The sequence below is a fragment of the Microcebus murinus genome, chromosome 6 (assembly GCF_040939455.1).
Source record: "Microcebus murinus isolate Inina chromosome 6, M.murinus_Inina_mat1.0, whole genome shotgun sequence".
Taxonomy (NCBI): domain Eukaryota; kingdom Metazoa; phylum Chordata; class Mammalia; order Primates; family Cheirogaleidae; genus Microcebus; species Microcebus murinus.
In genome coordinates this window covers 43,253,285-43,268,278 of record NC_134109.1, presented here as the reverse complement: position 1 = coordinate 43,268,278, position 14,994 = coordinate 43,253,285, and the positions used below count along the sequence as shown (strand labels likewise).

General features: G+C 41.1%; 1 protein-coding gene across 1 annotated transcript in view; it reads right to left on the bottom strand.

Moving 5' to 3' along the window:
• Window positions 1–15: 15 nt before the first annotated feature.
• The window catches only part of ATG14 (autophagy related 14), a 35,998-nt gene continuing 21,019 nt past the window's right edge, over window positions 16–14,994 (bottom strand). Inside the window, exons 6-10 of the mRNA XM_012757930.2 lie at window positions 13,596–13,825; window positions 11,901–12,018; window positions 10,503–10,593; window positions 10,339–10,424; window positions 16–2,993 (exon numbers count right to left, since the gene is read on the bottom strand). Coding sequence (XP_012613384.1) covers window positions 2,687–2,993; window positions 10,339–10,424; window positions 10,503–10,593; window positions 11,901–12,018; window positions 13,596–13,825 — 832 coding nt within the window. The 3' untranslated portion in view covers window positions 16–2,686. The remainder of the gene's footprint in view (window positions 2,994–10,338; window positions 10,425–10,502; window positions 10,594–11,900; window positions 12,019–13,595; window positions 13,826–14,994) is intronic.

Sequence of the window (14,994 nt, the reverse complement as noted above, 5' to 3'; positions counted from 1 at the left end):
AAAAAGACATACATATTAGCAAAGTACTGTTAAAAGATTTATTGTAGTAATACAATAAAAGTTTAGAAAACATTTGTATGACTTGAACTGGTTTAGAAGTTGCAGAGCAAAGGGAAATTCCTGCAACGTGACACTGCGAGGAGATTCTCAAACACCGTAGTTCTTTGAACAGCATGCCGCTGAATGCTCTTTCCCAGGTGATACAGTGGTCCTTACGGGAATCGGTCCACTGTACCCAGTGTAGTGACATGCTGTTTCCCCCAACTTATAGATGTGCAAAACTTAGTTATATTCCATTACAAAAAAATGTCTTTTAACAGACCATCTTAAGCAGCCTATTTGGTGCCTGTGGGTTTTTATTAGTATTACATTTTTTCAATAAATCATTTTAACATGAAAAACATGACCAAGTTCTATGGCTTTTTGTTTAAAAAAAAAATACCAGCTTCAATTTTTTAAAAAGCTGTTTACATATGGTTCTGGCACCTACATGAAAGATTTCAATGAGCAGCAAAGAGTAGAAAAAACAGTGGTTGAAATGTATATTTAAGAATATTTACAGGGTGGATCCAGTGCAAAATTAATGAAACCCAAAATATTTCAGCAGTGTAAGCCAGTATATTCATGTTCAAAACCACAAAAGGGTTTGATCACTTAACCCTACGTAAAGTGCCTCTAGCTGATATTAACAACAAGTATACCTTATCAATCCCTAAATTTCCCACATCCTTGTAAGTTTTGTTGAATTACTCTAAATATGAGTCTGTGATCTCTGGATTCCATACTTAAGCTTCATCTAACATTCAGGGTTTTATAAGATGCTTACTTGAGAAAGCCATGACTAATGTCTCTCTCTCAGCCGAAGCCACTCTCTACTTACTCCCAAGCTTCCAACTCTTTGAGACTAAGCTCTTCCTTCTGAGGGCCTGAAGTACCTAGACAACTCTTATCTCATAAGATTAAGTTTATTTGGTATTTGTTCAAGTCTGCCATATCCACTCTCTATGAACTCCAGAACTGGATGGTAAAATGCAAGCCCAGCAATCATGAAGCTGAGCATTTAAAACAGATACCAGCTGCATAAGAACCCACAAGGAGAAAAGCCTGTTTCCTAAGCAGAAAATTTATAAAGCCAGGGAACTTGGACTTCTGGATAGGAATAAACTCCCTCCCCTCTTCTGCAACTCTACCTGAAAACTATACCAAACACCAAATAATACCAATAGCAAAAGCTATATAGCACCTCGGACGTGGAGGCAAATGTCAACTATAATAATTACGTGAGAAAGCAGCTGGGGCATGGCAAATCTCTGAATGATTTATCTGAGGTGGTATCATGCTAATCACACCAAGAGGATAGGGTAATAATGCCTGTTAGGAATTTCTCTCATAGTACTTCTTTTTGTAGTTTTTATATAAGATTTTTTGCGGTTATTAAAAATAAAACTACTTACATATTTGTACATAATGCCCCTCTCATTATAGTTTTCTTGTAAGATTGTCACTAAGAATGACAAGACACATTAGATGAAAATGATCTCTTGGTGAGGGAAAATTCTTTACATCTGAGCTTTCCCCAGGATAGAGTAGTATCAGCTCTAAGGGATCAGCTCTGCATTTCTGAGCAAACATAGTGTCCTCAGAGCAACACAGTCCTCTAGAAAACAAGCAGGATGGTGGTTTCCCTTGTAAACACCTGCCACCTACTAAATCCCTTAAAAGGAAATTGGACACTGCAAGAATGACTAGAGGCCACTTAATTAAGTGGCTTTTCACCTGAGCCCAGGCAGGCATTTTGCTTACATAAGGGAATGACTTACTTTCACTCAGAGAAAATAAACTCAATTTCAAAACGCACATAGTGTGGATGGTGGGAATTCAATAACTTAGCTAAGATGAGCAATTAATTTCCCGCAGAATACAAGAAAATAGTTTAAAAAATCTCTAGGACATTATTGCAGCTAGGATTTCTTCCATTTATGGATGTGGGTCCTAAAGAAAAAAAGACTTTAGTTTTCTTTGGTGTGTGGGGAGGAAAGGAAAATAGGAATGTCTGACAAACTATGAAAGAGCAGCACAAATGAACTATGTTTTAAACTACCCCCTCCCCCCAGAAAAGGCCACCCCTCCCGAGCAAAACCAAAATTCTTGCCCTAAAAACCAAAGATGTCCAAATTGCAAAGAAATAAAATATTTCCAATTGCCTGCTGGTTCTCTGGACAAAAAACAATGGCAGAAAAACAAACTCATGTTACAGAGTTTTTATCTTTCAAGTCCTAATCACCAAGAATCACTTCTTATGATTCAATCAACCTCTAAAACTTCAAATGTCAGGAACAGTCTCAGCATAACAAGGACCAACACACTGACCCGTGTCTGGGGGTACCTGTGGCCTGGGACCAGAAGGAACCTCAACACAACTGGCCACATGCACACATCCTCCTTCTGCCAACAACTGGTCTGGGTAGAAGGACCTTTGACCCCTCTTCTATTAATTATCATAAGCATGTTGATCACTATCACAGGCCACTTGACAGATAGAAATGTGTATCTCCCTGCTTAAAACAAAACAAAACAGTTTAACCTCTTTTTGTTCCAGGCACTATCTTAACTAAACATATGGTTTACTAGAATGTAGTGAGAGAACTTTCTTGATGCAAATCTGGCATGTTTTGGTCCATGCTTGTTAACGGTGTCCAGTGTAAGCTTTAAACCAGGAGGTCACTGAGGCTGCTGCGGAGGAAATCATCCCACCTGCGCTGCTGCTCGCGATCGGGGGAGAGGCCTGGCTGCTCTGGCTCTGGGAGACTTCCACGGGCTGGGAAGGGATGTCACAGAATCGGGGACTTGGCAGGTTCTCCCAGTCCGTGCCCAGGTCAGTTTCCTCATCACTTATGTGCTCGTCTCCACTCTCATCTGATTCTCCAGCAACTCCGGGATCCACAAACTCCATGGACTCCTCAAGGTCTGCTCGCACTTCAAAGGGTCCCGACCTGTGTGCAGACAGTAGGGGACCTCTTTAGGACAACCACCGATCTCACAACCCGAGATAGCATGCCTATGCTGTCTACCCCAAGCCCCTCTACCTGATGGGATGGAGGGACACCTATGCACACACCATTTCCTGTCACCATTTCCAGCACTCAGTGTTGATCTACAACTGAGACTTTCTTGACCCAAATAATAACCTCTATCCAAGTAATGAATAAAATCCTGACATCCCACTTTTCCTCAATTCACTCACTTTGTGAAGATCAGGGATTGGGGGGGGGGGGAAGAACCCTCATCCACTTAGATGGTGCAAGGTGGTCTAGTGTATGACTTCCTCATATTAACTATACATACCAGGGGAGGAATAGAGAAAAAAAAATAGAAACAAAAGTATAATAAAACAAACAAACAAACAAAAGAACTATACAGATGTTCCCTGCCTCATGGAAGCCCCAAATTATTAAACTCTTAAGACTCAAAGAAGATAAATGATATGGTTACATGCATGTAAGCAAAGCTTCCTTGGACTTCTGTCAATAGCAGGCTCTACATATATACATTTTAAAATATCATCACATAATTTTCTATGGACACATTTATTACATAGGATGAGAAAACTATTTAGAATATACTCATCTGCCATAGTATATATTTCTGCACTGTGTTTCAGGAGAGAGCTATTTTTATTTCCCAAAAGTCCCTAATGACACTCTGACTGCCAGGTCCAATAATCCCTCCTTAGGCCTCATTCTCTGTGCGGCTCCTCACACCACCCTGGGGACTGTGTCATATGAAAGCTCACAGAGGCCTTTCGGCTGCTCCTCTCATCCCCCTTTCGGATGCTCCCAGCCCGCCTCAGGGGAGCCGGGCTGCGTCCTCAGGCCTGGTGCCCCGACCCCTGCTGCTGCCCCAAGATAAGCACAGGAGGCCTCTATTCATGTAAACATTTTGCTGATAAATACTCTGGGGAAAACAGCAGAGGTCAACAAAAACAGACAGAAATGAGAAAGAAATATCCTAGAATCATACAGCCTGCCATTTTAGTCTATAGTCCAACATTCTTTGCAGCCTTCGGAATAAAAGGCTGGCACCGGCCTCCAAGGCACCTCACTAGATCTGCACCATCTTACTCATTTTTTCCAGGGGCAAGTAGCCCTTATTCTTCACAGCTGGAATAAAGCAATCATAGCTAACATTTATGTTCCAGGCACGGTTTTTAGGCTTTACAAGTATTAATTAAATTGGAAGATGTGCTACAGGGTGTTCCCCTTGGTCTCCAGTGAACAATTTACATTTTCAAACAGGCCCTCAGACCAGAGGCTCCCAAGTTTACTAGGCCCCTGCCCTGCTCACAAATTATTATTTTACTAGGTGAATGGAGAATTGGGGGGTTCTCCCCCACAATCTTCCTGTATTCTCTTGGAACTTTCTCTGTCAGGCAAGCTAATGACCACTGCAGCCAGCACCTTGGCGCAGAGCATCCCTTTTCTGTCTCCTTAAGGTTTTCCTTACACTTCATTTCTTTTCTCCCTTCCTTTTTTCTTTCCCTTAGCAAACAGTTCTACTCTAAAGCCATCTTTTTAGATTCCTCTCCTCCTAGCTCCACTCCTAAATATCCTCTGGCCTGCCAACGCCTAACCCCTCACACTCATCTTCTCAGATATCTGGGGCTGTCAACTGGGCTCAAAGCATAAGCCAGCTGGGACTGCTACCCTCTTCCCTCCCTGTCTGGGGTCACCGGGCTACCCGATATCACCAAATAAGCCCCCTTTCCATTTTCAACATGTCACCCTAGCCCAGGACCTGGCCCTGGCTAGATCACCATCACCTCCCACCTGCCTCATCTGGCTGAACTTCCTCTTTCTCCCATGGCATTTGCCTACTAAAAAATGGCCACAAACAATTAAAATACCTTAGCTCCCTGCTTTACTACGCACGAGGCCGATTCTACTCTGTTCAGTGCTGTGGTCCAAGGGCCTCAGCACTCACTGCCAGGTTAAGTGTTTGTCTCCTCCAAGCTACCTCTCTGGCCCCAGTCAGCTTTCTACCATAGCTATTTCCTCCCTTTCTCCTAGCTCTGGGGGCTTGGCCTGTTTTACCTTCCTCTTTGATGCTGCCTTATCTACCCTTGGGGTCCTTCCAGATCCCCTCTTTAAGGGTTTTCCCAGGAGACTGGCAGGAGTGACATAGGGAGAAATGATACTTTCTCCAGGCAGAACGCTCCCCACTGGAAGCTGCGCTGGACTCCAGTTCCATACTTAGAATCCCAGGGGTTAATGGAAAGTGAACAAATGGAAGATTCCTAAAGTGGCCAGTTTGGAGCAATTTTGGTCCCAATAAGCAACCTACATGTCTGAGAAGCTCCGAGGGCAGGAGGAGAGCCCATGCAGAGGTCCTGGGACGTTTCTCCACTTGATGCCTCCCTCCCACCACTTCTAGGCTGGAGAGCCACCACCTACCTGGCTCTTCCGCCTCAGCCACAGGCACAGCCCTCATGACTAACTGGTGAAAGAATTAATTCTTTTTCATTTAATGACTTCAGGGAACAATTACTATAAAATCGTTTTCCTAATTTTTACTTTAGCTGCATAATTAATATCTTTAAACCTGAAGCTAGAATACTCATTTTCTCATGATGCTGCAGGGAGTTACTCTATCAATTAAGGCAACAAAATGATCTTTCTGGCTTCATAAAAGTCTCTTCACAATACATCCTTTTTCAAAACACTATCCGAGAGAATGTGTTAACACCAACAGTGAACTCTTAATGTAAGCCGTGGACTTTGGGTGATGCTGATGTGTTAATGCAGGCACTGTCGTGGCAGAAATTGGATCAGATAAGAATCATCAATAGACACCAAATCCAGAGGGAAATTCTGATAAGAAGCTATGTGATGGTGTGAAAGTCTCCCTCACAGACTGTTTACTAGTTGCAAGGAAGGAAAGATACAGGAACTATACGGTGGGGAAACCGAACAGCACCTTGACTAGGTGATCAGGGTAACATCCCTGATATAGGACAGGTGGACACCGTGTGCCTCCAGATATGACGTCCAGGAGACGCCCTCACTTGGGTGCCATTCCAGCCTAGAATGCACAACCTGGATCTGATTGTGAAGAAACATCACAGAAACCCCCAATCAAAGTTCTATTAAAAGGAGAGGAGGGGCCTATGCTTTAAATAAAAAATAGTTAACGTTGTAAAAGACAAAGTAGGCTGTGAAAATGATCCAGATCTAAAGAAGGTTAAAAGAAACATAGCAACTAAATGCAATACCTGACTCTAGACTAGATCCTGTATGGGAGGGAAAATGCTTTCTCAAGCTCAGTGTCAGGGCCACCGATAAAACATGAATATGGGCAGTAGGTTAAAGTACTGTATCAGTGTTAAATTAGCTGATGTTATAATTGTACTGTAGTTAAGAAAATATTTTTAGGAAATATACACCAAAGTATTTAGGGGTCAAAAGCCACAATGTGTGCAACTTACCCTCACAGGGTTCAGGGAAAAAATGTTTGTACATGTGTTTGTGTGTGTGCATCTATGGGGACACACACACACACGACTGCACAAATGATAAGCAAATGGGGTAAAATATTAATGATAGGTGAATCTGGGTAAAAGGTATATGGATCTTTATGTTATTTTTATTTTTTACAATTTTTCTGTAAGTCTGAATGGATTTCAAAGAAAAAGTTTATCTTGGTTTCCAGATGGGATCCTCAGTTCTGAATGGAAACAGGAAGCCCCACCCGGGTTCCATTCATAATCTTCTCTAAGCTTTGATTTTGGTGGAAGCAGGTGTGACAAAGGGACTTTTGAAGCTCTGGCCATAAACCTGGATGTGACTGATGGCCTAGCTGTGTATTTCTGTAGGGCAGAGACCTGTAAACAGAAAACCTGGCTTAGGAACAAGCCCATGGAAAACCTCAGACCCTCCAGAGAAATTCACCTCCAGTATGAGAGTGCCCTTTCTCCTCAACCACTACCGACACTGGACATCATTAATCTCTTCCATTTTTGTCAAAATTATGGCTGAAAATGGAAACCTGCTTTGAACTGCATTTCTTTATTCTTACATTTTGTTTATTCTATTTTATTTATTTTTTTTTAGAGATGGGGTTTCGCTCTGTTGCCTAGGCTGGAGTGCAGTGGCTATTCACAGGCATGATCATAGCTCACTGTAGCTTCGAACTCCTGGCCTCAAGTGACCCTCCTGCCTCAGCCTCCAGAGTAGCTGGGACTACAGGCTTTCACCATGCCCAGCTATGTTTCTTTATTTGTGAATGAGGCTTAAGAATTTTTCATTTGAATACTACTTTCATCTCTTGTGCCAACTGCATGTTTGAATTATCTATTTTTCTACAAGGTTGTTGGCCTTTCCTTTATTGACTTGAAAAATTTTGTTAAATAGTCTAGATTTTAACCTGTTGGCTGTTACAGACGTCATAAAACTCATCTACTGGTTGTCTTTTAACTTTGTTTATGGTATCTTTTTCCTGAGACATTTAGGGTTTCAAAATATGTAACTACTTTTCTTTAATAGTTTTTGGGTTTTGGGACTTGCTTGGGAATTTCCTTCCCACCCTGTGACTATAAAACATTGTCCTTTCTCTACGTTATTTTACAGTTTTTTAAAAAAATAAGGTCTTTCTTTTTTTTTTTTTTTTATATTTTTTTTATTTTTACATCTAAGCATCAAGCAAGTATTAAGGTCTTTCATATCGTCTGGAATTTTAATATATGGAATATGACATGAATCCCCACATGATTACCTAACTGGCCCAACACTATTGAGCTATTATCTGATTCAAAATGCCACCTCTATCCTATTACGTTCCCACACATACATGAGCGTGTTTCAGGACTATTCTCTTCCTCTAATCGCTCTACCTATTTTCATGTTAACAGCACCTGGCTTAATTACCTTTATACTGTGTTTTTAAAGGGACCAATCCCATCCCTCATTCTTTTTTTTGAGACAGAGTCTCGCTTTGTTGCCTAGGCTAGAGTGAGTGCCGTGGCGTCAGCCTAGCTCACAGCAACCTCAAACTCCTGGCCCCAGGCAATCCTGCTGCCTCAGTCTCCCGAGTAGCTGGGCCTACAGGCATGTGCCACCATTCCTGGCTAATTTTTTCTATATATATTAGTTGGCCAATTAATTTCTTTCTATTTATAGTAGAGACGGGGTCTCGCTCTTGCTCAGGCTGGTTTCGAACTCCTGACCTCGAGCAATCCGCCTGCCTCGGCCTCCCAGAGTGCTAGGATTATAGGCATGAGCCACCGCGCCTGGCCCCTCATTATTCTTTTTTTTAAATCTCCTTGCAGATTATGCTTCTAGCTGAACTTTAGAATCGGCTTGTCAAGGCTCCATGAAATAGGACCAGTTTTCCTTTTGGGAGAAATGGCATTTTTTGCAGTATGGAGCCTTCCCATGCTATAAAATCCTAAGAGTCTTTACTGCCTGGGGCCTTCTTTCATTCAGTCCCACTCCTCATGTGGTACATTAAAGAAGTTTTGTAATTTTCTTTATATAGGTTTTACAAATATTTTATTAGGATTATTGCTATATATTTATAGCTTTTGTTGCTCTAATAAAAAGGAAGATTGTTTCCATTACATTTTCTAACTGGTTGGTGTTGGCATATGAGAGAAAGCAGCTGCTTTTTGTATGTTCATCTTGTACAGACAGAACTATCATTTTTTACATGTTTGCACTTATAAGTGATGAACTATCATTTCTAATAAATTTCTTAGTTCTCTTGGATATCCAGTTCAATAATTATATCATCTAGGATAATGGCAACTTTGTTTCTTTCTTCTCAACATAAATATACCTTATTTCTTTTAAAAAGTCCTTTCCTTGGCAAGGCTTCCATAGCAATGTTAATACAACACTGATAGTAGCTCCACTACTTTTATTGGCTCTGTGACCATGGCATGAGTTACTTGACCACACTAAGCTTCAGTTTCTCCTCTCTGTAAAGTAGGAAGGACATGATTCAAATCATGTAAAGTGGCTGGCCCAGTGTCAATAAATACTGGCTCAATAAATATTACTTCCTATTATTAAGGATAAATTTCCTAATGCTGAGCCATTTAGAGATAAGGTACAGAGAAGATGGTGAATGAGCCCACAGAAATCAACCACTAATACCGGGATGGATTTCTAATATTCAGGTTTCCGTCGCTCATGGACCAATGAATGGGATTAGGGTTCCAGTGACAAAACAAATGGATGATGGGGCAGAGAATCCCAAAAGAACTTTCCCACCACTTATTTTTCTTTGAGTTTTCTTTCAAAAGTGCACATATATTACCCATGTCATATCTCTGCAGAAATGTATGGAAAAAAGAGTAAGCACTCAGAGCAGAGATGCTTGGATGGTACCAAAGCTGAGCCTCATATTTCATGCTTTTATGGGCCTACGAGAATAAAAAGATCCCACAGACCAGTCCTGGTTGGTGTTTTTTGTTACTGACTTGTTTTTAAGTAAATGAGTTTAAACCCAGTTCATCCCATAAACCTCTAATACCCTTTTTATTGCCAACAAATGGGGACCAGATTAACTCAGTGATGAAAAGAAAATTGTGAAGAACTATTACAACAAAGGGCAAGGAGTGAGTGGGAACAAAAGAAAATGCAAAGAAACAAGGCACATGCTAGGCAGGGCTAAAGAAAAATAGATGTAGGTTCAAAGAAATGGCCTTTGGCCTTCAGGGAGACCATAAGAAGACCCTACTCCAGCCACATTTGGGTTCTTCTATTGCATTCTTTTTTTTTTTTTGAGACAGTCTCACTTTGTTGCCCAGGCTATAGTGAGTGCTGTGGCGTCAGCCTAGCTCACAGCAATCTCAAACTCCTGGGCTCAAGCAATCCTGCTGCCTCAGCCTCCCAAGTAGCTGGGACTACAGGCATGCACCACCACGCCCGGCTAATTTTTTCTATCTATATATTAGTTGGCCAATTAATTTCTTTCTATTTATAGTAGAGATGGGGGTCTTGCTCTTGCTCAGGCTGGTTTCGAACCCCTGACCTGGAGCAATCTGCTCACCTCAGCCTCCCAGAGTGCTAGGATTACAGGCATGAGCCACCACACCCGGCCTTTCTATTGCATTCTTGGTGTTAAAAATGTTTAATATTTTCTCTGAGAAATGATTACAAAAGGACCAAAAATTTCAGATGTGATTGCTATTGTTTCCTTCTGTATGGGACTGTATTATTTTTGTCCTTTGTGAGTTTGGGATTAGGGAAGAGGCCCTTGTACTCTGCTAACATGTACAACTCTACTTAAAAGTAGTCATAAAAACAACACTTAGAGAAAAGCAACAAATACCCTTCTTACCTGCCTAGGTGTTCGGAGTTTGGACTGACCAGGTACATTAGATTCCTGAGGGTGTGCAGTGGTTGTAACTGATCTAAATTTACATGCTAGAAAAAGCAAAGAATTGATTAATACTTCTGACTATGTTACAGATTAAAAATTAGTTCACAATGTATTTTCCATACCTGGGAAAAGCAAAGGTAAAGAATATTTGCATTCAATTTCTTCACTGCTCGAGTAAATTTTTGCTTGCTCAGGTTTTCCCCACAAAATTCACTGTAAAACAAAAATAATTTATAAAGTGGGTTTTATAGGCAGGAATTCTATGTTAAAATGTCCATTTACACCATATTTAGGTATAAAACATACACTGTATCCTCTGCCTCCTTAGTAAATTGCATTTATCAGAGACTTTCTAAGAACAAACTCCCTCATGGAGTACAATTTCACTGCATCTATCCAAATTACAAATGCATATGCCCTTTGACCAAGCGATTTCACTTCAGGAAATTAATTCTACACAAATATTTACAGACTAATGAAATGGTGAATGTACAAGATTATTTCCTGAATTATCAAAGACTGGGAAGACCTTGGTACATTTATAGATAGGAAACTCTCTAACTATATACTTTATGCAGAATGACAGCTGAAGAATACAACGGGCCTATGAGGTCCCACAAGATCTGCACCTGTACCTTCCTCTTTACCCTCACTGCTCTATTCCAGGGCTTTGCACGTGCCATTCTCTTTGCCTGCTGCTTCTTTTCCTCAGGGGTCCACACAGCTTGCTCCCTGTCACCCCCAGGTTCCCATGTGACCACACACCCACCCACTGAAACACAGCGAGCCCCTGCATGCCTCCACGATTCCTTCCTCTCACCCTGTTTTAATGTTCTTTACAGCACTTATCACACCATCTGACATACTGCAGATTACTTGTGCCTTCCATTAAAATGTAAGCTCCAAGAGGGTTTATGCTTTTGTCGCCAGAATAGCCCCCAGTGCCTGAATAGTGTCTGGCACACAGTAAGCACCCCATAAATATGTTAGATAATTAAGAACTTAGAAGGAAAATGCAAAACACTGTAGTATAGCATGCTACCATTTGTGATTGAATGGGGGGGTTGGGGTAGAGATAACATGCTTGAATTTGCTTGAAATGCAAGAATAACTAGACAGTGGTAGGAAGGTCTTGTCTTAGCAGAACTGGGTAGACTGTATATCTCTACTTTTCTTTTCCAGTTTTAAACCACGTGAGGTTTTTATTTTAAAAAACAAAACAACAAAATTCAACTGTTAAAATTTACCCAGTTCTTACACACACAGAGATTCAGCATTATATCCTCTGAGTATCTTGGTTTTTCCTTTTATAGTCTCTGTGGTCTTCTCAGAGACTTTATCCATAATTGTGAGATGAATTTACACATAAAGCTTTTGAAATTAGTCTCAATATTCCAGTTAGTCCTTCTCTGTCTTGGTAATATTTAAATTTTTATTTTTGGTTTAATCAGAATAAATAAGAACACAACAGAATTGAGAGATCCACGGTAAAGATGATAGTACCACCTTCAATTACTTGCCTGTTGCACAGCTTTTTGGGAAGATTCACATCAAGTATATGAGACAAAATGTTGACCAGTTGAGTCGCATAGCACAATGCAGCACTGATTGTGTACGCAGGGTTATTATGCTCCATGTCTGAAGTAAAATGACAATCAAACACAAAACAACCTTAATTTCAACAAAAATACTAATGAACCAAGATTTTATTGTTTACAATTTTATCATTATTGACAGTTAAAATTTTTACTTATTAAATAGAAGCTTCATGGCCAGATTTTATAAATGGTGCATTGTTTATGTTTTTTGGCTGACTAGAAGATAATATAAGCAAATGGGCCTAAACGGGCCCAGCATAAATGAAATCAAAGTTGAATTGCTTGGACTTTATAATGTAGTTTCAGAACAATGAATGCTCAACTCAAATGTCACCTCCTCAGAGAGGTCTTTCCTGACTACCCATGGAGGAGTCATCCCTTCCTCTGTCCCCTCACCTGCCCCAGGATGCTGCTGGCTCCTTCCAGAGAACCCCACCCTCCATGTAAGGTAGTTTCCATCATTTACTCATTTCATGCCCTTCTCGGGCTACAGCTGTCTTGGTCACCTTTGTATCACCAGCGCCCAGCAATGTGCAAGACACAAGGCATGTGCTCACTAAATATTTGCTGAATGACTAAAAGAACAATCATTCTCCAAGTAACAGCAGGGTATTTCAATATCCATTTAGGACTGCTTAAACAAATATATTACAAAGGTATAAAAATGGGACTCAACAGGCTAAATGTACTTCAAGTAGTGTCTTTTTTTTTTTTTTGGAAACAGTCTCACTTTGTTGCTGGCACTAGAGTGAGTGCTGTGGCGTCAGTCTAGCTCACAGCAACCTCAAACTCCTGGGCTCAAGCAATCCTCCTGCCTCAGCCTCCTGAGTAGCTGGAACTACAAGTGTGAGCCACCATGCCTGCCTAATTTTTTTTTCTATTTTTAGTTGACTGGCTAATTTTTTTTTCCATTTTTAGTAGAGACGGGGTTTTCGCTCTTGCTCAGGCTAGTGTCGAACTCTTGACCTCAAGCAATCCTCCTGCCTCGGCCTCCCAGAATGCTAGGATTATAGGCGTCAGTCACCACACCTGGCCAGTAGTGTCTTTTTATATAAACAAAGCAATTATCAACCCCCAAAAGGTGAAACATTTAGAAAATGTGTTGCTTCTGTAGGAAACTGGAGAAAAAAAATGGGAAAAAACCCCAGTAAAATAAAAAAGTTTTCAGTCTAATAAATGATGAGATAAATATAAAAAATGTGGTATATCCATACAATGGATTATTCAGCCACGAAAGGGATGAGACATTCATATATGGATAATCTTGAAAACAGCATGCTGAAGTGAAAGAAGCCAGACACATGTTCTATGATTCCTCTTACATGAGTTGTCTGGAGCAAGCAAATCTATGAAGATGGTGGGCAGATTAGGGGTTACCAGGAGCTGGGCGGAGGGGAGCATGGGGAAGTGTAATACTTCCATGCCAGGTTTCAGTTTGTGATGATAAAAATGTTTTGCAACTACAGAGATGATAGTTGTATAATGCTGTGAATGTATTACTTGCCATTGAATTGTTCATTTTAAAATTGTTAATTCTGTTATGTAAATTTTATCTCATGTAAACATGTACATATGTATGTATGTATATAAGTTTTGAAAGAATATTTTGCTTCTCACCAGGCCCCGGCGTTGTTTTCTTCTCTTCCACCCAATTGTAGTAGGCAGAGTAGTCCCCGTTGTTAGGGAGGCTAATCCAAGGCCCCGTAATGCTAATGCTGGTGTCTCCGTTATGATCGTCACAGACCCATCGTCCCGAGAGGTAAGTTGTCCTCCGGGCTTCGGCAAGCTTGCTCACGGTGCTGGAGGTCATGGCGTTGTCACTCTCTGAAGACACATCTGCAGGATCTCTAAAGAAGACATACATGGATTTCAAGAGCCCAGGCTTTTAGGGACATGCAGTGTACTTGCCAGATATGCCAGATCATCCAAGTTGCACACGAGCAGAGGAGTCTAACCGGAATCTACACGGGTAAGATACTGCTATCAGAGATGAAGATCAAACCAGCTGTGAGATAGAAGCTCCACGTGTGTGAGGAAGGCGGTATCATGAGTGAGGGCAAGGCTCTCAAACTATGTGGCCTCAACACCCCTTTAAATACTGAAAACATTTTGAGGATCCTAAAGAACTTTTGTTTGTATGGGCTAGATTACCGATATTTACTGTGTTAGAAATTAAAACTCAGAAAAATTTCAATTAGTGTGCAACAAAATAGCAGCTAGTCTGCAACTCAGTTGGTCCAGAGTTTTTCCTTGAGCCAACAACCATGGCACGTCAGCTAAAGTGCTTTACGAGCGCTCCCCATTTCATCACACGGTACAGTTGGCCCTCCACATCCACAGGTTCCACATCTGTGGAGTCAATCAGCTGCGGACTTGAAAATATTAGGAGGAAAAAACACAATAAAAACCATATGACAAAAATAAAAATAAAATAAAAAATAGCTATTTATATAGCATTTATATTGTATCAGGTATTATAAATAATCTAGAGATGATTCAAAGCAGTCGTCCCTAAACTTTTTGGCACCAGGGACCAGTCTGAGGGAAGACAACTTTTCCACAGACAAGGGTGGGGTGGGAGGGGGGTGCTCAGTCAGTGATGCTGGCCAGTGATGGGGAGCGGTTGTAAATACAGGTGAAGCTTTGTTTGCCATTGCTCACCTCCTGCTGTGCAGCCCCCACTCCGCGACCCCCACTTCCTAACTTTCATGGAAGACAATTTTCCATGGGGTGGGGGTGGAGCTCTGCAGCCCAGTCCCTAACATGTGGCGGACTGGTACTGGTCAACGGCCCAGGGGGTGGGGACTGCAGATTAAAAGTACATGGGAGAATGTACATAGGTTATATGGCAAATATTATCCCCATTTTATATAAAGGACTTGAGCATCCTTGAATTTTGGTGTCTGCAGGGGTCTTGGGACAACTATATATTAAAAAGATGTATACTCAGGGTCAAGATTTGATAAAATAATTTTTACTGCTTCATCAAGGATATTCTTGAGTGAAACTACCTTTT